Genomic DNA, 24,480 nt, shown 5'->3' with positions numbered 1-24,480 from the left:
AGAGAGAGAGAGAGAGAGAGAGAGAGAGAGAGAGAGAGAAAACTTATTTCCTTTTCCTCCCAAACAAGATATTGGAGGGGCACTGAAAGCAGAATGAATCAGAGGTGTGTACAGATAGGCAATAAACAGTGTCCTCACATACAAAAGCTCTTATTCATTTCTCCAGCAGATCTGGACGGCGGTGGAAAAAAACGTCTGGAGCCGGTAATTCCCTCGGCAGCCTGTGATTTAGAGCGGCCTCCCTCATCAACCCCCCTGTGAGTCGGCTCCGGCTCCTTTTCTCTTACGCCCAAATCCTGCTCCATCTCTCCGCTCCGTTAAAGGTTAAAAACGAATGCACGGAAGGAATAATGAATGCCTATGGCTTCAAAGGGCAAGACAACATATTCTTATGACAGGGTTTCTCACAAGAGTTTATTATCGCCTTATTGATTTACATATGCACTTTGTGTGGGGGACCTTTCAAAGGCTGCCTCTGGTATGCCCATCATCTGCTGGAAAAATAAAAAAGCCATTGTGTGCAGGGAAACAAAATACCGGGTTGAAAATGAGAGAAGAACTAATTGTGAGATTTCTGTCCTCCGGGCTGGCACATGAACAAAAGCACACTGACACATCACACTGCTGCTGACAGCCGGTACAAGTTCACAGTTTGTTATCCTGAAGTTGACAGAAAGAGAGAGAGAGAGAGAGAGAGAGAGAGAGAGAGAGAGAGAGAGAGAGAGAGAGAGAGAGAGAGAGAGAGAGAGAGAGGAATGCTGGTGGGAATGCAGAAATGTTAGCAATGCTAAACCAACGCTATCTAACTTTAGCTATTTGCCAGGGCACCTGCTTTGCACTAATGAGACCGTGATTTCACATTTTTCAGCTTTGAAAAGAGAGATGTTTTTATAGCCTTGTTCCTGATAATTAGTATCAGTAAAACATGCACATCTATCACACCTTTGGACCCACCGCAACCTATTACATCTGAGGTGATTTATTAAGCACATAACTTCATGTATTTGCTTCTTTTGATTTCACATGCTTGCATATCACACATTCTTTTAGTCGTATTAGTTGTGATAGAAATATTCATTCCTTCAGAACAAATTCAATTTTGAAACTTTATTAGCTAATTAATTTATTAGCTCACTAACATTATGTAGGGAATTCATTAAAAATATGCACCACAGTTGTAGAAGGTATTTTAGTGCAAAATTCTTCATTCTTTCAGTACGAACACACCTCCTTTCTATGAACAGAATTTTATTTTGTGGGCATTTTATAATAGATGGAGAACATAATTGTAACCAGGTTTCTACATGTTACCGAGCCAATTTAGGTGCCTGGATCAAGTTAAGTTTATCAAATTGTGGTAGTCTGCTGCATTTGGGACTGTAAGACGGCGAATTGTGCCATGCAAATTGTGCTCAGCACATATTTTGCGGGGTATTTGGACTTTTACCCAATTAGGTGAACTCGAGGCTAAAACAAAGCTGACAGCTAGTGCAAATGCGGCATAATACAAATATAAATACGCTACTATGCTACAATTCAGCAATTCATTTTTAGTGAATTCCCTCTTGATGTTTAAATGTATCCAACTAGTTTATATGTCAATGCAACTTCATTCTTCTTCCGGTGAGCCAGTTGCTCGCTCTCCAAATGAACTTTCGATCTGGTCTTTTTTTTTAAAGCATGGCAAAGAAAATGCACTCTAAAAACTAAGATGGCAGCTGCTGGAGTCTAAAAGCGCTAACTCGGGCAGGGTGGAGTTAGCATTAGGTGGCAGAGAACAGAGAAACAGTGACGGTGGTGAGCAGGGTACTTACAGCAATGCTGTGTCCGAAGCCGGAGCCGGGCTGGGGACTAGCAGCGCTAATGTAGTTGCCCACGCCGGAGTCCTGGCTGGTGGGGCCGTACAGGTCAGCCACTGGCCCGGGGCTGCTGGCTCCAGGAAAGGCTCCAGGCCGGGGCGGGTTGGTGCCTGCCGGAGAAGTGGCCGTGCCAACAGTGATGTGAGCAGCGTTGCTAGTCAGGACTGCTGGTGTGTAGTTTGACTAACAAGCTTTAGCAAAAGCATGCACTATAAGCATATGTCATATGAAAGGAAGTCTTATGTGTGTATGTCTATACAGCCTGGGGTGTTTTAGGAATAGCGGCCTAATGTGTTCTCATCCAAAAGGTACGTCACAAACTCTGCACATAGACAGACACACACATCGCACAAAGCAAACTAGTCAGCCCTATTTGAAGCTAGCGACTGCTGCAATATATCTCATCATTCATGCAGATGAAAGAGCGTGCCGGACGCAAATATCGCCTGCATTCACATGGCATGCGTGCTACTCAAGTAGGTTTTAGGCAAGCATAGAGAGCTGGACTGCTGTGTGATGGAAATCTATCAGATTTTTTTCCCCTCTGAGGGCATCTGTGATGTTTAAAGATGTGAGTCGCTTCCTTGCAGGTTCCTTTCATTATCATAACCTCACCCCTCTCATACATTCCCTTTCCCCCAATCTCATATCAAGTGCTCTACGCCCATTCTCCTTCAAATTTGACTGCCGGTTCTCCAGTCCCTTTCTGAAAATTGCATGGGGGACTTTGCCACAACACCCCCTATCTAATCAACACCTGTCATTGAGAAAGTGGTCTCTTTTTATTTATTTATTTTTTAAATATATACAGCAGTGATTATCTGGCAGTTAGCGTCAGGGGGCTATCAGGCCTAGCAGCTGCCTGGAAACCAGGAAATTGCTGAGGGTGTCTTGTGTAAAAAGGATGAAGACTGAATCATGGACTTTCCTCTCCACTGCAAGTGCACCTCCACTTTTGCTAAAACTACAGGTTCAAAAACACAAATCTATCGGAAATTATGTGTCGTCATTTTTTTAATGTCAGATGCAGTTTCAACAAGAAACTGATAAAATGTCACCGACAAATATGAAAGAACAAACAACTGTTTATTCAACTGTCAAAAGGATTAATACAAAAAAAAGCAACATAGTTTCATGGTTGGTAAGAAATATTTAGGGTGGTCTGGCAGCAGAGTTATTAACATTAACTAAAACTACTGAAAATAGAGCTGAACAACTACTGAAAACAAGCTAAAATAAAATAAAATAAAGATGAAGCACTAAAATTACTAACTGGAAACAAATAAAAACTACACCTGAACAATTTAAGGCTGAAATAAATTTAAATAAAAAGCTTTTTTATCTAAATTAATGAAAAACAAAAATTAAAATAAACTGCTCATAAAAAAATAAAATATAATAATTCAAAATAATATATAAATAGTATATGAATAATACTGAAATAACACTGAATGGCAGACTCTGGAAGCAAAGTTTGTTTGCCGAAGTTAGAACCTCTAAACAAATTTGGAGCAGAAATACTGACAAATGTGTGAAAGGAGCAAGGAGGAGCTGGAAGGGGTTTTGGGGGGGAAATTGCAATTAGACTATAATTATATCAAGACCACTTGAGCCATGGTGGCTGTCATTCGCAGATGACCCCTCCATTTCATTGCTGTTGAGAGGCGAATTAAGGAAAATAAAAACAAATGCATGAATTAAATTAAATGAACGCGCTCAGAAACTTTGAGGCCCCTTGCTGTGCCACGGTCATTTTTCTCCTACGCACAGCCCTCTATGACACTTCCATTAATAAGCGAATATTAAATCAAGTTCCTCCACAGGCGGAGGCCTTCAGATCAGCGCCCATTGAAGAGAGAGTCTATTACTGCAGCAGCCTCCAAAAAACTCAGGAGGGTGAAAGATATCTGTATGAATGGAATATTAGCCCGGAGGGATCGGGTAGGAGAGCAAATATGTTAGATAGGGGGCAATATGCCGCCGTGGGTAAACTGAACGAGGCAGACTCACACAATCTGTCTGCTTTTCACATAAATGAGGACACAGACAACAGGAGAGGTGAGCGGCTCTACAGTCAGAGCTCTCACTTCTAAATGTCAGCGTATCAAAATAGCGTCAGCTACTTCTAGGGATGATGGGAAAGTGTGTATTATCCGCTACTTGATTTGAGTGGAAGGGAAGATGGCTGTCACTAGTGTACCACCTGTCTGCAACTAGACCACTGTAATTGTGAAATATGATGCACAATTACGCAAGGGAGAACAAAGTGACCAAATAACTACACCAGTCTCGGAAAAGACATGGGTGAAAAAAGTGCACCAATAATTTGAGTAAATCAGTATTTTTGTCTTGTTTTAAATTTAAATTAATAAAAGAATCTTTAAAAGAAACAATATTTACTTTAGAAGCAAAACTTATTTAAAAAAATAGGATTATTTTAATAATAAAAAAAAAATTTGATTAAATATAAGATTATTTTCAGAGAGAATATCCTGAATTTATTACGAATATATTAAGCATAAACCTTTTCAAGTAAGATTTATGCTTGACGATAATACTACTACTAGTAAACAATTGGCCACAAATACTTTTATTTAAATTATTATTATTGGAGAACAAAACAAAAATACTGATAAAGGTGATTTTGGTGATCAATATGTCAGGAATTCAGCAAAGTATCGAAGCCTCTTCAAACAGCAGGGAGTCAGAGAAACTACATAGATCACAGGTTCTCCTAAATGTTAACGCATCTTGAAATTGTTCTCGGAAAGATCTGGATCACAAATTCAGATCACCAAATCACAAATAAACCCTTCTAATATAAGAGGGGTGAAACCAGCACACTATGACTGGCTTCTGTATTCCCAATAGGCCTCCACTAATAAGACACAGTGATTCGCTGTCTTTTATAGCCATCAATGGGGATGTGCTCATTAACAGAACAAGAAATTGTTTTTGTAGCTTAATACTGCTGTGAAACCAATTAATACACATTAGCAACTATTATGGATTTATTTCAAAACCCCCCAGTATGTGCAATGTGTGAGTGCCTATCTAAAAGCATGCGATCATTAAAAGACCAACTTTCGTTTGAAGAAATGGAAAGCGTTGTTATAGGTCATAAGACATCTCAGAGGTTAAGTATATTGCTCACAAGGTTGAAAGAAATGCAGAACATTACAATCAACAACCGCCAATACGGTCAACATTCCTTGGGATTCCATAACTGGGATCTGAACCATAAACAGTCTGGTTGCTGGCGTTGAAGTCTAATCCACACATGCCTCAATGTCTGCAAGACAGTTTACTAGTCATTACCATGGCTCTTGACAGCACTTATTTTTATTTTTTATTTTTTGTCTTGTTTACTGCCAAGAGCTCAAGATCACCTTCCTTTGAACTACAGGCTACTGAATATAAAGTGGAGCACTACTGTTTTTAAGAGGACCGGACGTCAGTTCAGTGCACTACCATAAAGCATTACAAAATATGCCAAGAGTTTGGGAATAGCAAAACTCTTTCCCTTTAAATATGCTGGCAAAACAAGACAGGTTTTTTTTTCGACCATGCTACACACCCGTCTCATTTTCACTCATTAGTTTACATAATTCTACATACAGTGGCCAAAAAAAGTATTTGAACACTTAAGCCACATTTAAAATGTCAGAACTTTTTTTCATGAGAAAAAATAGCAAACCAAGTGTCCTCTGCAATCAAATTATCCTGCATATTTTTTTCTTGCTATATCTGTAATTTCTATGGATATATTCCAATAGCATTTGACAACCAGAATGGGACCAGAATTTAAAACCTCACAAACTTATTTTTTATGCGATATTTTGCTTAGAAAGTGTGCCAGTGTTATCCTTTACAGTAAATGACACTTGGTTTGGTATTTTGTATGCATTGCAATGACATTGGTTTATTTTAAAGTGTGACTTAAAGGGATAGTTTACACATAAATGAACATCTGTCGTCATTTACTCATCCTCGAGCAGCTCCAAACCTGCATGACATTTTCTTTGACAGAACACAAAACGAAGATCCATACAATAAAAAAGGATCTAAAATGACACCAAAAAACACTGATTTTGTGTTCTACAGAAGAAAGAAAGTCACACTGGTTTTGGAACGACATGATGGTGAATAAATGATGACAGAATTAACTATCTTTTCAAGTGTCTAAATACATTTCGGAGCCACTGTACTGTAAATGTCAACAAACAGAATAAAAAGTATGCAAATAAAGGGAGGCATTAACAATTTATGTGATAAAATATGTGATACTGTGTCCAAGTGCAGCAACTAAGCGATTAAATCAACTTCCAACAAATGGCTTGTCATTTTATTCTCAAGTACATGAAGTCGGATGTTTAGATATCATTTATCACATGCCAGCAGGCTGACAGTTGAGCGGCATGGAGCCAATGGGTGTGTAATACATATATACGTGCCTGAGTATGTACTGCACAAGATATGAACGCATTAATTGCACAGGGACTGTGACCGCAGCCAAATCCCGCTTTCCCGGATATATCTCCACAGTACATACGCATGTGTACGTGCTCATGTATATACACTCCCTCAAATCCACAGGCAAAATGACAATATTACGACACTTCAAGCAAACTGCAAGGATGCACAAATCCCTTCTCATCTGTCCACCCCTCTTTCGTTTTAATGAATGGTTGGGTGATGAATAAACGGCATGAATCAAATCAATCATTGAATGAAGGAGAGGCGGGTACACACCTGGGCTCTTATATTGATCCGGGCTGGCCAGGTGCTGGAGAGGGGAGTTGCAGGCTGATGTGGCATGCTCGCTTTGCAGCAGCTGAGCCGCCTGGGGCCCCAGGGAGCCATAGTCCGCAAAGGAGAAGGGGGGCCCCCGTTGGTCGCTTGGCGAGGAATAGAAACCGTAATCGGGGAAGCCTGGGAGATACAGTACAGGGGAGGAGGAGGAAGGGAGGAGGATGAGGGGTGGGACTCCATCATTGGGGGAAATAGGACTTTGCATAGTAATGTTATGAAGCAATGTTTACTATCTGACTTGCAAGTTGTGTTTGCTGCAGACGGAGGTACTGACACATAAGCATACGGAAGTCATGGTTTTAACAACTTTTGATTGGTGATTACATAAAAACTGACTGACCTTAATAGTTCTTCTGAGAAAGGAACGCTCTTTATTTGAAATGCTAATTTGCATTGCAGCATCCACAAAAACAAGCAGGAAAATAACACTGTCTTGTAACTAAACCACAAATCATGTGTCGCGTAAAGTCATCCTCTTTAAAAACATCAGATTTATGAATGTGAATAACTTTTCTTTAATATGTGAAAGTATATGCAAATCATTGTTAACAAAATCTAAGGGTATACTATTTGTTTTATTTGATTGTGCTCGAGTGCATGTGTGTGTCAATTTATTATGCAAACTATTACGAGTGAAAATACGCTTTTACATATTACATTGGAAAGTTTTTGGAGAGTCACATAAAAAATGTATGAATGTCATTGCATTAAATATCACAATATCAACTCAAACTGCATTCATTTTAACCTAAAAACAACTCAAATGTTTCCCAAAAGATATTGTGAGGTTTTAATTATAACGTTTAATAAAAACAAATATTTGGAAACATTCAAGTGAATAAAACAAAATTGTCCATATTGTCAAAAATTGTGTCCATATCATGCCACTTTGTATCTAATGATGCAATGGGAGATTTGAAAGTTTGACTTCAGTGTCAAAATATTATTACAATTTAAAATAATGGTTTTCTATTTCAATATACTTTCAAATATAATTAATTTCTGTGATGCAAAGCTGAATTTTCAGCATCATTATTTCAGTCTTCAGTGTCGCATGATCCTTAAGAAATCAATCTAATATGCTGATTTATTACCAATATTGGAAACAGTTTGCTGCTTAATATTTTTTTATAACCTGTGATACTTTTAATGATTATAAAAAATAAAAAAAAGATCAGCATTTATTTAAAATAGAAATCTTTTTTTTAACAATATACACTACCATTAAAAAGTTTGGGGTCAGTAATTGTTTTCTTTCTTTCCTTAAAGAAATTAATACTCTTACTAAGCTAGGATGTGTTAAATCAATAAAAAGTGATAGTAAAGATTTATGTTGCTAGAAAGATTTCTATGTTGAATAAATGCTATTCTTTTTAGCTTTTTATTCATCAATGAATCCTGGAAAAAAGTATCCTAGGTTCCAAACATTGTTTAAGCAGCACAACTGTTTCCAACATCGATAATAACTGAGCATTAAATCAACATAAAATGATTTCTGAAAGATTATGTGACACTGAAGACTGGAGTAATGATGATGTAAAATTCAGCTTTGCATCACATATATTTTAAAGTATATTAACATAGAAATTATTTTATTATTTACAGTGCCATTATTTTAAATTGTAATAATATTTCACAATATTATCGTTTTTTCTGTTGTTTTGATCAAATAAAAAGGCTTGATGAGCATAAGAGATTTCTTTCAAAAACAATAAAAATAGTCAAGTTTCCAAACATTACACACACACACACACCAACACACACACACCAACACACACACACAGACACACACACACACACACACACACACACACACACACACACACACACACACACACACACACACACACACACGTTTCTTGTTTACAAGATATGATACAAAAACAAACAACTATTAAATAATCAAACTCAAGGCTGTCACAATCTCCGTGTGAAAAACAGACAAATATGAGAAGATGTAAACTATTAGCAGAGTAGACCATCTGAAAATTGTCCACAGCGGATGGTGTGTAATTAAGCTGACCCCATCCTGCACTGCCTACTGTTGTTACAGACGTGGAGCTGTGAACTTGAGGGAAGGTGTTAAAGAGAGGAAACTCACAAAACTTCAGTGTACCTGTGCTAACTGTTTACAAATAGTCAATATAGCTCCTCTGCTAGGGTTTTATATCAAACAACCTATCAGCCCAGATAACGCCTCATTAGATCAGCCTTGGTGAGGCACTATATTCGATTCTTCTTCCTTTTCCTCTGCCTTAATTAGTTTCAGAGGATCCCAGATATACCCAGCAGAACAAATGAGGTCTATGCCAGCCTACTTTTAAGAAGAGTATAGGGAGTGATAAAGAAATATAAATAAAAGAAATGAGAAAACAAAAGGAACGTTGATTCTCTGACAGGCGGTAGCTGTGTTGCTGTGACCTTCTCCAATCACTCATTAATTATCCACATCTAGTCTGCTGACTGCTCACTTCAGCCCAAACCTTGAGTCTGCTCTAATGCCTGCGTTTTTGGTCGCCAAACACATTTATTAAAGACCCAGAGATTTGTTGGTATCGCTTATACTACATGGCCTATACTGAATGTGAATACCAGTGTTAATCTTGAACAAAGGGTTTTTAAATTTCATCAACATTAACAAAGAATGTTTGTCACACTGTGAATACGCTTTTTTTGTGTGTATCAACTCACTAAACCACTTATTATAATGCAATTTTTTGATCTTCACAACCAGGACTGTTTTCAAAAGTTGATTTTGTTAAATGTTGATACATTTTTAACTATTTCCCAGCAATATTTTGCAATATATCAAAAGAAAGAACAGAGCCTCTGCTTTAAAAAAACAAAAAACTGTTTTATTCTAGCTGAATATGAATTCTTTCATCATTAACACCTGAATGTGGGTAAATTTAATTAAAAAAAGCAACATTTTGAAACAAATATAGTCATGTTATCTCATTCCATAAACATATAAAGTAGAATGAGGTGCACCAAAGCAAAGTCCATAAAGATATGGCGTGGAAAAACTTGACTGGCTTGCAAAAAAACCCAAACCTGAACCTCTATTGAAGACATTTGAGAGGAATCAAATCCCTGCAACCCGAAGAGCGGAAGCTGTCAGGAAGGATTAACTCCCCATTAACGCCAATGGTTTTGAAATAAAATTTTCAACAAGCACATACAGGTGTGGAGTTTGCGGTCCACACATTTTTGGCTAAGTAATGTACCTTTCTCAGGCGTCTTTCCAAAGAAAAGACCAAATGAAATATGTGTTAAAAATTCCTGTTTTTCTATTCTGTTTCAGGGACTGCCAAAAGAGAACAGTGAAATTCACAGGCACAACTACTGAAAAAAATGCTTACGATCAGTAAACAGAAACGAGCATGAAAATCCCCATCCTGCCAGTACCTACACTCCCAAACGCGAATAAATCACATATGCATCCAGACGTTCAAGCTCTCTCCCGCTAACTGCGCAAAAGCGAAGGAAATGCCTGAGGTATGCTCAGAATCTTCAAGTGTTTCAGCTTCTCGGAGAGGAGGGGAAAGCCCACTCCAGCGCGCACATCTTTAATCATTTAAGGAAAGCAACCAAAAATGCACTTAGGCTGAATCCATTTTTGATAGGCCTCTCTAATAGATGGGCGTCCTTGAGGTTCAAAGGGAACCCTGGACGCGCCTCTTAATTAGACAAGCTGCCATTCCGTCCTGTTTCCCCTCATCCTCCTAATTAGATCTTTAACAACAAACAAATGAAGACCTTTTACAGGCGCGTGCAGCAAGGCCCGTCTCGTCCCGCCAAAAGGGCTGGGGGGGTTTGGGGTTTCAGAGACGTCCTTTTTGTCTAACACTCCCCGGCCCCAGCGTGTGCAACAATGGCTCAGTCCTGCCGCAATCTGCATAAATATTCCGCCTAATTTCCGTGGAGCGGGAACGGCGGGAAGCAAAATACGACATTACCGCACATACAACAAACACACCTGGTTTCTTTGTTAGCATTGACATAGAAAATTAGACCTGAAAAGCTGTTCGTTTTAATGCTGTGGCAGGAAAGGTCTTATCTAATAATGGCCTGCAGAAATTATGTTTATTATCCAGGTAGATCACGTCCAATGACAGTGCTATCTGAAGCAGAAACACGGAATAAAACGCAGTTAAAAACTGCCCATTTACTGTCTATAGAGAAAGCCATCTGGCGGAATAGGGCTGCTTGATTACCTTCGCCGGATAATTCTCTCTCTGAGCGCATGCAAATGATTCACTTTGACCAAGTGGAAGTGATGGAAGAAAAGAAAAAAAGAAAAAAGAAAAAGTGGAGCTAAATTAAACACTGCCTTTTTTAAACATCAAAAGTTGCCACAATAATGGCTCCTCTGTGATGTTCCACGGTATTGTGTGCTGCCAGTCAGACAGAGAATAGCACTCGGAATGTTTTATGCCTCTGTGAATAACTCCGGGATGAACGAGGACGTAGGGTGTGATTTTTGTGTGCGTCTATGTGTGTTCTTCCATTAATAGGCACTGTGAACGCCTTCCTTTAACTGCAGCCCCACAGTTAAACTAAACAGCAAGCTTAATATCTTCTCTTCTGGTTCCACAAAAACAAATACCGAACTGTGTTGTGTACCACGGGCCTCTCCCCTTCACTCAAAGAGAAATCTAATTACTCTATAATGGCAGGTTTGGGGGGAGTGTGTGCATCGTTGACAGGTGATAGATGTGTAAACTCACTTCCCCCGACTTGATGAATAGTGGTATAGAAATGTGAAGCGCTCGTTCACGGTGGGTGTACGACAGCACCTCGTCTATTCATCATTTCGCCTCTACGAGCCGCACGGAGGCCTGCAAACACACTCTGAGGTCGTGTCTGAACAGCTGGGAGTAGGTCATCCAGATGTGCCTTTGTGTGGGCAACATCTGTACTGAGCCCAGACCCCCCAGCAAGGGGAGGGAAGGGAGCGAGCTCAGAATGGATGCACTCTGGAAGGTTGTCAACCGCACCATTACGAAGCCCATCTGGGTGCTTCAGAGCTGTTGCTGAGATGAAAGCACTGGTTGCTTTTTACTCCCCCCCCCCCCCCCCCTACCATTGCAGCTTTGTGTTGTTATACATAATATCTGTCAGAGCAGCATCAAGAAACAGATACATAAACACATGAATACATAAATAAGAGGCCCTTTTATCAGCTGTTTAATGAACAGAGAGTGGCAATTTGTCACTGCTACAGGCACCAACACAGCACTGGATAGTCTTTTTTCTAGTGGCATTAAAGTAAGAGGCCGCATCGAGTGACAGCCAGTGCAAGATTAAGACACAAGCAAGATAATGAGTGGTCAATATGATGCTCCAGTTAAAAATAATATTTAACAGCTGTTTTATTAATTATATGATCTGTTTAACACTAACAATGAGGGAGTCATAAGCAAGGAATAAAAGTGTGACAGCAATAAAAGGTAAGGTGGCTCATTTACACATGCCGCTCGGTTCGTATCAAACTGAGACTTTCTGTCCTGAATTACTCCTTATTTGTCAAAATGGACAGTAACTGTGAATGCTAGCCCTCAGGATGGTACTACTGTGCCTCAGGCAGTCATTTTCCCTTGTACACGAACATCTACTTGCCTAACATGTTTTTCTGGGGTAAATCATGCATAGGCCTGCTTGTATTTATCTGTAAGGTTATGGTGAATGTGAAGTGCTAAAGCTCTAGATAGGCATAAGATACATTTCTGTTTGAAATGTTATTCACAGAAAAGCTGAAATCTGTCAACATCTTACGTCATCACATACAGTAAAATCAAGTATCATAAAAAATACACCAACACAAATCAAAACAAAATTACACCAATACCCCAAACAAAAACTAAACAAAAATGAAAAGCAAATAAAAAGCAAAGCAATAATATGAATGGTGAAACACGTCAAAAAAGCAACAAAATGCAAAACAAAAACAAAACAAAATCTAAAAGCAACAAAATACACAAAAAAAAAATTAAAAACAACAAACTATAAAAAAAACACTAAACAAAAAGCAAAATAAAAAGCAAAAAAAACCAAAAAATCCTCTATTCAGCAGTGTTCACCTGTTTGTTTTTGTCTGCCAGCATTGCTTTCTGCTTGATCTAGATCTCGAGAGTAAGTCAAATCAACATCATCTTTAACTAACTGACTCCTAACTTCCACATCAGACCACCTTCATTGAAGACTTTTGGTCAAAACAAACGATTCAAGGACATTCTTGAGATGAGCTCTGTGTTTCACGGAGACACTGAAATTCTGTTCATCCAGCAGAAAAGTCTTAGTAAAACTTAAATGTGTTTGCAATGCAATTTAACATTGTTGCTCCGCTACTGAAGAAGGTGAAGAAAACTCAGCGTGGATCAGTCTCAGTGCAGTCAGTACAGCTCACACCTGGCCTGTCAGCAGTCTATTACCACAATTAGCCTGCTGATGTTAGCGAAATACTGCCATTTACAGAGTCTTTTCATGGGGGGACGATGGAAAAGCTGACATTTCGCAATGTGACTTTCAAACACTTCTTTAAAAAAAGCTCAAGGACTGCGGCCTGCATTGGAAATAGCATTTCACACAATCATCTACTCCAGGCAGAAATGTCAGTCGCAGAGAGGGAATCCGTACACTCGAACAAAAACACAGACTGTCGTTCTATAAAAAGCACTGACCCTGCAATTCCATACTCAGAGACATTATGTTTTATCTCTCGGTCTCTCAACCTCTCTCCACTCGAATAAAGCCGGTAGCACTCTTCCTCTCAAACAAATCATCTCTGCTAGGTGTCAATAAACTTGTAAAATGTGCCTCCAAATTAGCTTTCGAAATTTCCGAACATCCACAATTAGCTACCTCATTTCCACCTATGTCATTTTTAAAGAATTACAAGTGCCCTTTGCCGCCTCCACAGACAATCACTCTCCATTCAGACATGGTCTTTTCTAGTCATATATTTGAGTAATTATCATTACAACATGTCCCTTTTAGCTAGAGAAGGCATGGCATAATTTATCTGCAGATAATGTTTCAACGTTAAGCCTTGAAAATAATGAAAAACCCTGTTTTGCGACTAGCGCTCACACCCCTAGCGCTCGCATAGGGGTGGACATAGGTAGAGTTGTTGGAACGCGGACAGCTAACCGCAAGATGGTGAAAACATACATCTATCTTCATCAGGAGCGTGACAGACAAGTATGAAGTGCGTTTCATATTTTCAGCATGGGCGGCTGGCACCGTAGAGACGGGCTGGCCTAGATTGCACCTGTGGACACCACAGCGAGCGAGGCAGACACAGCTGTAGTTCCAGGGCCTGTCTGTCAGGATACCACAGCTAATGGAGAGTGACACAGGTTTTCTGTGGCTCCCGCCTCTCTAACTCACACGCGAGTGCACACTTTCACCTCGCTGAAGAAAGAAGAACAGATGGAGGGAGGGAAAAAGGATGGAGAAACCTAAAAGAAGTTGGAGGGACAAGTCTCGCCCCAGGGACCCTGGTGGCCCAGGTGAGCCGAGGTGCGGAGGTTGTCAGGTCTCCAGTTCTAGGATGTGCTTTTGCGAGATGTGCAGTGTCAGATAACTTCTGTGAGTCATCTCTCTCCGTGTGCCAAAGAGCTAAGAGGAAGTGGGGCGGCGCTGCCAGAATGTCATTCGATAAACACCCGGTTCACTCTGACGCATGCTGCAGGAGGTCTCAATAAGTCAGATATTGTTTTACACACCTCCTCTGACAAGTATCTTCAAGCCGAGGGAATATAAATGAGAAAAAGTACTTGCGATCCAAAACACTAAATGTAAAAGCAGAAGATCCAAAGAGAGGAGACGGTAGACATAATGCATTATTTCCAAGTACAAGCTAACAGACATGTACTCAAATCTAGAGCTACGGTTTCTCTCAGGACCACTAGAGAGGCATGCAGTCAACTAACAGACACGTATAGGTCCAAGAAAATGAAGCAGAGAGAATTGGCAAAGATTGAGGGGGGAAAAAAAGCGCAAACAAAAAATAATACTTGAGGTGGGTGGAATAAAGAATGAAATATTGATGAGTGTTAAAGGATTAGTTCATCCAAAACGACAATTCTTCGTCATTTACCTGCCCTCATGCTGTTTCCAGACTGTTAATGGAGAATGGAGGGTTTAAGCTTTAAAAAGGATGGAAAAGCACCATAAAAGTATCAAAAATGTGGACCGTAAATGAACCTTTCTGTGAAATGGATCAACTAATTCATTGGAGGTTCAAAAACACAATTTGTTCACAAAACCAGGGTTACTTTTTATATTTATTTATTTATTTTTAATTTGTATAATTTATTTTAAATTGAAATAAAACTGAATTAAAATAAAATAGAAATATAAGATGAAAAAAAAACCCAAAGGAAAATTAGAAATGTTGGCTTCGCAACAAACAAATTTTAGTTTAAGAATGTTTTTATACAGCACATCATTGACGACAAGCCTAGTGGCACTAGTTTAAGGCATTAAAATGACTAAATGGCAATTTAAAAAAAAACTAAAACTGAAAAAAAAACCCACTAAAATGTATGTATTTTTTTAATGATAAAGATGATAAAAGAACATAAAATGTACTAAATATTAAACTAAAATGAAAATCAAAATATGAATTAAAAAATGTTTTACTATTAATAATAGTACATAAAAAATACTGCACAAAACTCACATTTCTACTAATCTCAGTACCTCTAATGAATGCACCAAGGGCTGATGTCAAGATTTTCAGTAAGCAGAAACTGAAATTTCAGTCTATGTTTTACATATGCATCACTTTTAAGTCGCCATACATTGTAATGGAAAAGAGTGAATTTCTCCTTTTCTCCTATTCATCTGTAAAAAGAGTTAGATTTTAAATAACACGAGGGTGAGTAATTAATCTGAGTGAGTCTATTTTTCTGAACTATCCCTTTAAGCACTGCAGGTTGCACTATATAAGAAGGATGGAATGAAAATAATACTGAAACCCAAGATAGAGAAATACATAAATAAGAAGACACAGGATGAAGGAGAAAGAACAAGGGAGAGGGGGAAGTACAGGAGCAGGGACAAACCTTCCGCTGGAGTGTGACCAGAGGAGACTGTGAAGAGAGGAAGGCAACTGGTGCAGTCTTTGACTTACACACACTGGCTTTCAAGCCCGACCAAACCAAACAAAAGAGAAACAACAGAAACATGACCATCGGCCCAGCGACCTACTACACACCAACAGGGTTGGTTTGAGGGTGTTTTTATGATCGTTGAAATGCAAACGTTAGCATGCCACTTTCAAGTGCTAGATGAACTCTGGGGTGCGGATACATGCTATTTCAGCAGTATGTACTGGCTTTAACAAACATGCTGTTATAAAATTAATTTTAAGTAAATGAATGGCATGTACTTTTAACCATCATAATCAGTTTAAAACGCTATGCCAATCTGAAAAGAAGCTCGTAATGAACATGTTCCAAGACTCTAAAATAATATCTGCTGATCAGTCCTTACTAACTGAAGCGAAATGCTCTATCGCTACCAACTATGAACTGTTGACACAGAGAGGCCAGGACAGCCCTGTCTATAAATAATGAATAACATTCGAATCACACACACCGTTTAGCCTAGCTAAAGTATGCGTCTCATTTATTTTATTACCTAACTGCCTTAAAGTAAATTAAGGTAACCTTATTTTATTATCTTATCTTATGATTAAAAATAATCATAAGATAGAAGCTGCTCTGGTTCTCAATCTTCTTCATTCAAAAGTTTGAGGTCAAGATGTTTTTTTGAAAGAAATTCGTATTTTCACACTTTGGAGAATGTGAAATGTTTCTATTTACAACGTGATTTGGCAGCGTTGAGCAATGTAGCCAATCACAGATTTTTTTTTTTTTTTTTGAACACGCAATGGCCAATCAGGGGTGTATAATTTAGTCAGAATCCACTTACCGGTGAAAAATGAAGGGTTTATGTTCAGTGCTGAGTGATGCTGAGTCGCAAAACCTCTCACTAAAAAAGTGTAGATACGATGTAAGCAAAAAATTCGTAGTGCAGTGCAGACGGCTTCATTGATTAGAACGGACGTTTGTGAGATTGCAATGACCTAACATGAGTGACAGTTCTTAATGATTATAAAGGTTTGTAAAATTATTATCTTTGAATGCTTTCTAGGCTTTATAATTAATTTAGAATTTGAATTAAAGTTTTGTTTTTCATGCTGCTATCATGGAAACTACCACGGAAATGACTACCACATATAAATGCGGGATTCACTTTCAATTTTTTTAAATTCTATTCTAATCATTTGTAAAAGTAATGACTTGTAAATAATCTTAAATGTCTCACTGCACAATGCTATTCTTGTAATGGTAGAGCCATTTCTTACTCATTACTTCTGCACTCTCACTAATTTTAGAAGCAGTGATTTGATTCTGGAACCGGCCTGTCTAGGTTGAGAAGAGAACCTCTGTTTTAAATATAATATTGCATCAAGCAGGTGGAGGAAGAGCAACAGCCCTCGGATGATTGACGGAGATTATGCAGCGATGAAGATGATCTGCAAGGGCCGCCTGCAACATCACCATTTTGCCAGAGAACTACGCAGAATAAAGTGCGACAGCTCGTCTGTCAGAGTGGAGCCTCTGACTTTCACCGTACCCTTGCCGGCAGGTTTGCGCAGGAGTTAACTGACTGACAGTCAGCACGCAAACACATCTCATCCTCCGCCTAGCAGCAAATGTATGCACAGCAGGGGTGTATAAATTGTGCTGCGCAATGGAGATCAGTCGGGTAATAGATGATGAGGTTCTCGGAAAAGGTCATCCTTAAATGTCAGTGCTCTGTCTCAATGGCTTTCTCACTTCTGTCACAACGCAACCATGGAGCGACTCCATCAGTCACAAAAGAGTGCAACTGTGCCATCAGCTGAAGACGCTAGCCATGGGGGGTGGGAGGGTGGTAAAATAACTACACTGGCCTAATAAACTTGGTCCAGTGGGCCACGTCCTTACCTAATCACATTCCTCTCCAAAACATACAGTACAACCCAAGCTTTCAATGTTTCAATGAAAATTAAGCTCACTGGTTCTGAATTTCACAATGCGAGCCTCATGTGTGACTTCTTCAAACTATGATCACCAACTGTTTAAAAGTCTGTAGATGCCATCAGCTGAGAGTTATTTCTCATGTAGCTCTCATTTTAAACTCAGAGCTCGCTCCAAACAAGCCTGGTATAATTCACACACATTAAACAGCAACGAGATGCAGAGAGCTGTGTTTTTTCAGGCTACAGTAAGTTGGTTTCTTTAGCCGAGTGCTAATCAGAATCAAACACGTCTGATTGGGTGGAGAGGCATGACTGATTGGCTCACGCTCTGTCGACTGCGCTCCTTCAAACTGTGCGCTGAGCCACTTTTACGCCTGTCTGCCAATTACACCGGGGTGGATAGCTGTCTGCCGTAGAGCAGGTGTCAATGGAGTAAACTCGAGTGTGTGCACGAGTCAAAATATGCAGAGAACGCATGCGCATCAGCAAAAAGGTGTGCACACACTATGTCAGTGCACTGTAAAATAATCTTCCAATAACTTTTATTTTGTCAGATAAACTCGGTTTTAAAGGTTGAATTAATTATTAAATGCAGTTAATGCACCAAAAAATTTTAGTACATTTTTACTGTATTTAGTATAAGCAACTTAATTCGAATATTAAACTTACCCTGTCAGGTTTGGTGGTGAGGCTGCAACTAACAGATTTCTAAACATGCTCAGTTTGAACACTGATGATACACTTGAATATATATATATATATATATATATATATATATATATATAATTATTATTATTATTATTATTATTTTTTTTTTTTTTTTTTTTTTTTACAGAGCATGGGAAGTAATTTGTAGGAGGAAAAAAAAAAAACAAGACCCGCAAATCCGTGGTCACAGTTTTGCAATTTAGTTTATAAACCGTACTCACAGATTCCTAAATTGTTCCCTCGGTTTATCAAATTGTGCCCAATGATTAATAAACTGTACCCATGAATTTCCAACTTGTGCACTCAGATTTGTAATCTGTTGTTCAATCTGTATCAACAAATTCATAATCCATGCCCACGCTCGCGCAATCCGTTTTTACAGTTTTGCAAACTGTTCTCACGGATTTGTGGCCCATCCCTCATTTTAGAAATCTGCTTCAACTATGGCAACACCTATCGATTAAATTAACTGCTTTTGCTGTAGGTTTACATAGTAATGTATTAAAATAATAATGGAGGGAATGCATTAACGTCACTTTCCCGCCGGAACACGCCCCCCTCAGCCGGACTGAGTGGCAGAAGAGCTGCTGCGTGACTGGATTTAATAGGGGAAATTGTGAAAACGCAAGTAAAACAAACGATTATCAGTTTAAACTAAAGATTGGACTCAATATAGTGTTCCTTACAACTTACTAGATCCAGTGATCCATGGATGTTGACATGCAGCCAGGAATCCTGTTTCCTGACATTTATATGTGCCTGATTTTGACACCGGGGAAATAGATACAGCAAATTTGCCTGTGAACGCTTTATATAAATACAATATAGGCAGGTCTAAATCCAGGTGATCACTTATATCAATGTTATATATATATACCATCATATCGTCTAGACTTAAAACTTGTATAGTTTTATGTCAGTGTTTATTTAAAAATGTCAAATTATACAGAATATACAGTGGTAAATATTTGATTGATGAGTTGTCACTGCAATATATAACAATATATAGAGAATGATTTTGCCACTAAATTCAGCATATTGACACAAAAATGATAACTGCAAATCCACGCTTCGCTGCCTGCAGTCAAGTTGTTTCTATGAATTGTAGCGATCTATTTGCTTCTCTGTTCTGTAGCTTTTGGCAGTCTGTAAAAATATACCTCAGATTTATTGTCAAATGTAGTTGTACAGTCAATCTCGTCAGTTTAAGCTCGTTCCCGTTTTAGATGTGTTTTTTGTGTTTTTCACGGCATTCACGCTGAAAACCAATGCTGCCGCTCAGTCTTTTTTCCACTCAGTGTGGCGTGGCCTCAATCACTCCAGCTGACGGTGACGTCACACGCATTCCCTCTATTCATGATTTTTCATGGGTCAAAAATGGTGGTGGACGAACACGGTCTCTCTCTCTCTCTCACACACACACACACACACACACACACACACACACACACACACCCCCCCCCCCCACACACACACACACCCCCCCCCCCCCCCACACACACACACACACACCCCACACACACACACACACACACACACACACACACACCCTACCCATGTGAACTACGAGCCCAGTACTGACAATAAATCCAAAATACATGCAAAGATACAGTTTATAATATTAACTTATCATATTTATGCATGAAATAAAAATAATCACCGCCAGGACAGGTTATAAAATAAAGCACTTAGAACTGTTTTATATATTACAATCTGTACATTTAAATGTACAAAGTCACAGAGTGAATGATTTCAAAAGTGAATATCAAAGTAACACATTACATAGAAAAAGTGCCAGGTCTATTATTTTGCATTTACACTTCAGGACTTAATGCACAGATCATCTGACAGAGTATCAGAATGATTTGTTCCATCCATTGCTGCGGTTGTCTATCGGATTCAATCGCGTATTTAAATATGGTTGTCAATCCAGAAACTTGTGTAGTTATCCACCCCGTCCCCACTATAGCCAAGAATTTAAGCATGCAGTTAAGACAGCTGTGTTCAATTTAATAATACACAATAAAACGATATACAAAAAGATTCATTAACAGAAGAGTTAACAAATCAGGAGCTTGTTCTGTTCTTGTGTCGGTAGACTACAGATTCCAAAAATGAGGGACGGAAAAATCCATGCAAAACTATGGGAACGGATTGCGAAAGCATGGGCACGGATTTTTAATTTGTGGGTATGGATTGAAAAAACAAAAAATACGGTTTACAAATCTAAATGCACGGTTTGGAAATTCATGGGTACGCTTTATTAATCCGTCAGTGTGATTTGTTAAACTGAGTGAACAATTTAAAAATGTGTAAGTACGGATTATAAACTGAGGGGAAAAATTGCAAAACTATGACCATGAATTTGCTTTTTTTTTTTTCTCCCACAGGTGACTTGCCGGGCTCTGTAGTTTTCGGTCAAAGCATGGGGACTTAACTTAATGCTCAGCTTAATGTAAAATGCTAGCTTATTGAACTTGGATCCACAAGTAAAAAACATTATTATTTTTGAGTTTAACTTCTTACATGTGACCCTAGATGACACAACCAGTCATATGGGTCATTTTTTTGAAATTGAGATTTATACATCACATGAAATCTGAATAAATAAGATTTCCATTGATGTATGGTTTGTTAGGATAGGACAATATTTGGCCGAGATACAACTATTTGAAAATCTGGAATCTGAGGGTGCAAAAAATTTAAACATTGAGAAAATTGCCTTTAAAATTGTCCATTTATGTTCGCGATTGTGCTGCATTCACTCACAAAAATAAATGTTTTATATATTTACGGTAGGACATTTACAAAATATCTTCATGGAACATGATCTTTACTTAATATCCTAATGAGTTTTGGCATAAAAGAAAAATTGATCATTTTGACCCATACAATGTATTGTTGGCTATTCCCACAAATATTCCCGTGCTACTTAAGACTGGTTTTGTGATCCAGGGTCACACATTAAGTTTGACCAACTCTAATTAAGTTGGTACAAAACATTTCCATAAATTGAGTATACTCAAAGTCAAGCTGGTTGCCTAACGTTTGAGTTTTCTCAATTTCTGATTTTTTACATTGTGAATGTGTGTAAATAAACTTTGCACCTGCTATGGAATCACTTTCTGATGGCCAATTAGCCAAGGCCATCATTTCCCATTGTTCCAAAGGCCAGACGTCAGAGCGAAGGCCGAGGGCTGTTCCTCCCTGCTGTTTATTTATTTAAGTATCCTTGCATCTTACAGACAAAGTCAGATTGATAGATTAAGCTATCCAGCCTCCGGATCAATAGTCACAGAGGAACGAAGAAGCGACTGGGAACTGTTTAATGTGCACACTGAGTTTTCTAGTCAAAGGCGAACAAAATTTGTCCGAATGACGGAAGAAGGCATTAACGACCAAGAGCACCAACGATTAAATGTGAAAACCCGACAAACCATGAGAAATGAAAAGGCTCCCACGTGTAAGTCTGTTTGTAATGGTGTTTTGTGGGGTGGGTGGGTGTGGAGGGGGGGTTAGCGAAACAAATACAGCAGCTACGGTAAAGTACAAATGGCAGCGCGAGCAGAAGCCGGCCCCTGCGCCCTGATCTGTTACCAGTTTCACCGACCATAATCCTGACATTAACTAAATTAAGAAAACGGGGGGAATAAATGGTCTCGGACCAATGGGTAGTGGGCCAACTTCTGCCAGCGCCATAAATCACATCTACAACAGGAAAGGAGGGGAAGAAAGCAGGAGCCTTGAGTCCTGTCGTTTCCTTCTAACTAAAGACTGTGTGTATTTGTGAGTGCACATGTGTGTGAGAGAGAGGACAGAGGCGGCTAGAGTTAAGAGCAGCATGAAGAGAGCAGCAGTCACACAGATCTACGGCCAGAGTGTTTACCTGGCCCTGTGCTCTGAGGGTATGCTGCGTAGCCGCCTCTTCCACGGGCCCCCCTACCTGAGCCACGCGCTGCCGCCACTGCTGCCGCCGCCGCTACGGGACCGTACGCTGTTGCCGGAAAGCCTGTGCGAGGGGTGGGGGTGGGGTTGAGGAAAGAGGATAGGGGATAGTGGAGGAGAAGGCAGAGGGATTGAGAAACAGGACAGAAAATGAGGAGGAATGATGAAATTAAAAGTGGGGAACAGGGTGGAAAGGGGAGTAGTGAAGGAATGAGAGGAATAGAGAGTAAACAAAGATGGAAAATGGTGTAAAATGAGTAATAGTGAAAGAATAAGAGGAGAGTGGATAGTGGAAGAGAAGGCAGAGGGAATGAGAGTACAAAAAGAAGGAAAGAGGACAGGAAATGAGGAGGAATAATGAAATTAGAGGTGAGGAACAGGGTGGAAAAAGGGAGTAGTGAAGGAATGAGTTGAATACAGTAAAAAAAGAGGGAAAATTTAGTAAAATGAGTAATAGTGAAAGAAAAAGAGGGGAGTGGATAGTGGAAGAGAAGGCAGAGGGAATGAGAGTACAAAAAGAAGGAAACATGACAGAAAATGAGGAGGAATGATGAAATTAGAGGCGAGAAACAGGGTGGAAAAAGGGAGTAGTGAAGGAATGAGAGGAATAGAGAGTAAACAAAGAGGGAAAATGGTGTGAAATGAGTAATAGTGAAAGAATAAGAGGAGAGTGGATAGTGGAGGAGAAGGCAGGGGAATGAGAGTATAAAAAGAAGGAAAGAGGACAGAAAATGAGGAGGAATAGTGAAAGAGGCGAGGAACAGGGTGGAAAAAGGGACTCGTGAGGGAATGAGAGGAATAGAGAGTAAAAAGGAGGGAATAGGGTGTAAAATAGTGAAAGAATAAGAGTGGAGAGGAAACAGGGTGGAAAAAGGGAAACGTAAAGGAACGAGAGGAGATGGGATTAAAAATGAGGAATAGTAATAGAATAAGAGGAAAGGAGAAAAACAAGGAACAGGGCAGAAAGTGAGGGAAGAGAGGAATGAGAAACAAAAAAATGTAAAAGGAGAGTTGAGAACAAAAATGGGGAACAGGGTGGAAAATGGGCATTAGTGAAGGAATGAAAAGAGAGGAGAGAAGAAAGGAAAGTAAAACAGGGAACAGGGTTAACAAAGTGTAATAGCGAAGGTATGAGAGGAGAAGATAAGAGTGGTAAACAGGAGTAGGTAAGGAACAAGAGGACAGCAGAAGAGGAAAGAGAAGGAACAGGGAGGAAAATGGGGAGTAGTGAAGGGAGGAGAGGGCAAAAAAGGAGAGGGAAAATGAGAGGAGAGGATAAATTAGAAAAAAAAGCAGGATCAAGCCACCTCACAACATTACCGACTCAAAGTTGCTACAGTGTCTGTGCAGGTTCTGCAGGCTACTGTAATACACCGTTTACTGTGGGCGTCTTCCAAATGCGGAGGAGACTGCAGTGGCCCTAATGCACTCTGGGTATTTCTGCATGGGTGACCACGCTGCTCCTTAGCTTATCTGTTTGGAGCACACTGCAGGAGGGCCATGGCCGAGCATCAGACTTTAGGATATGCTACTGAGCTTGTGTGGTCAAGTTACCGTGATAAACTAATTAGATTTCGGTTATAATACAAATTTAAAAGGACTAGAATGCTTTAATTGTGGAAACAGAACACTGCAGTACAGCGTTATTCAAGAACCTAACATTTGCCTGAAGAAAAGAAAAAAAAACTTTAGAACGAAATACAACAATAATGAAAATGAATCCTTTTATTTGTTGGAATGAATTCAATGTGGGACTGTAAGCTAAATATGTCAGATTATATTAACATCCTGTTGATATGTTTTGACATCAGTGGCATATGAAATGTCTAGTCAGTAACACTTTTATGCACTCAGAAATGTATTAAATGGTCTTGTAAATAATTTAAATAAAAACATGCTTAAGGTAAAGTGTAAAAAAAAATCATACAAAAATACTTAAATTTTTATAAAAATATGTGACTGATGAAAAGTATTTTTTAGGCCTAAAAAAGAAAAGAAAAAAAAGTGAGCCAACATTTTAAATTTCCATATAGTTTACCTTGGCCTAATTTCATAACATTTAGTCATTTAGCATCACAACACACACTAGACATTCATTCATCAAGCTAATGAGAA

General features: G+C 39.1%; 1 protein-coding gene across 19 annotated transcripts in view; it reads right to left on the bottom strand.

The window, feature by feature from the left end:
- Positions 1-24,480, bottom strand: part of msi2b (musashi RNA-binding protein 2b) — a 269,219-nt gene that overhangs the window by 8,180 nt on the left and 236,559 nt on the right. For 4 of the 19 annotated variants that reach the window (XR_013195935.1, XM_077208146.1, XM_077208148.1 and 1 more), the window contains exons 11-13: positions 22,307-22,429; positions 6,612-6,791; positions 1,815-1,969 (exon numbers count right to left, since the gene is read on the bottom strand). The exons of 2 other annotated variants lie outside the window; for them this stretch is intronic. Coding sequence is in view for 13 of the 17 variants with exons in the window: in XM_077208146.1 (XP_077064261.1) it covers positions 1,815-1,969; positions 6,612-6,791; positions 22,307-22,429 (458 nt within the window). In the remaining 4 variants the exon portion in view is untranslated. The remainder of the gene's footprint in view (positions 1-1,814; positions 1,970-6,611; positions 6,792-22,306; positions 22,430-24,480) is intronic. 13 more of the 19 variants (XR_013195937.1, XM_077208152.1, XM_077208154.1 and 10 more) reach the window with 5 other exon arrangements.

The sequence above is a fragment of the Siphateles boraxobius genome, unplaced genomic scaffold (assembly GCF_051911475.1).
Source record: "Siphateles boraxobius isolate OS27281-9 unplaced genomic scaffold, OSU_SipBor_1 6, whole genome shotgun sequence".
Taxonomy (NCBI): domain Eukaryota; kingdom Metazoa; phylum Chordata; class Actinopteri; order Cypriniformes; family Leuciscidae; genus Siphateles; species Siphateles boraxobius.
Note: the sequence above shows the minus strand (reverse complement) of the source record. Positions and strands in the feature narration are given on the sequence as shown.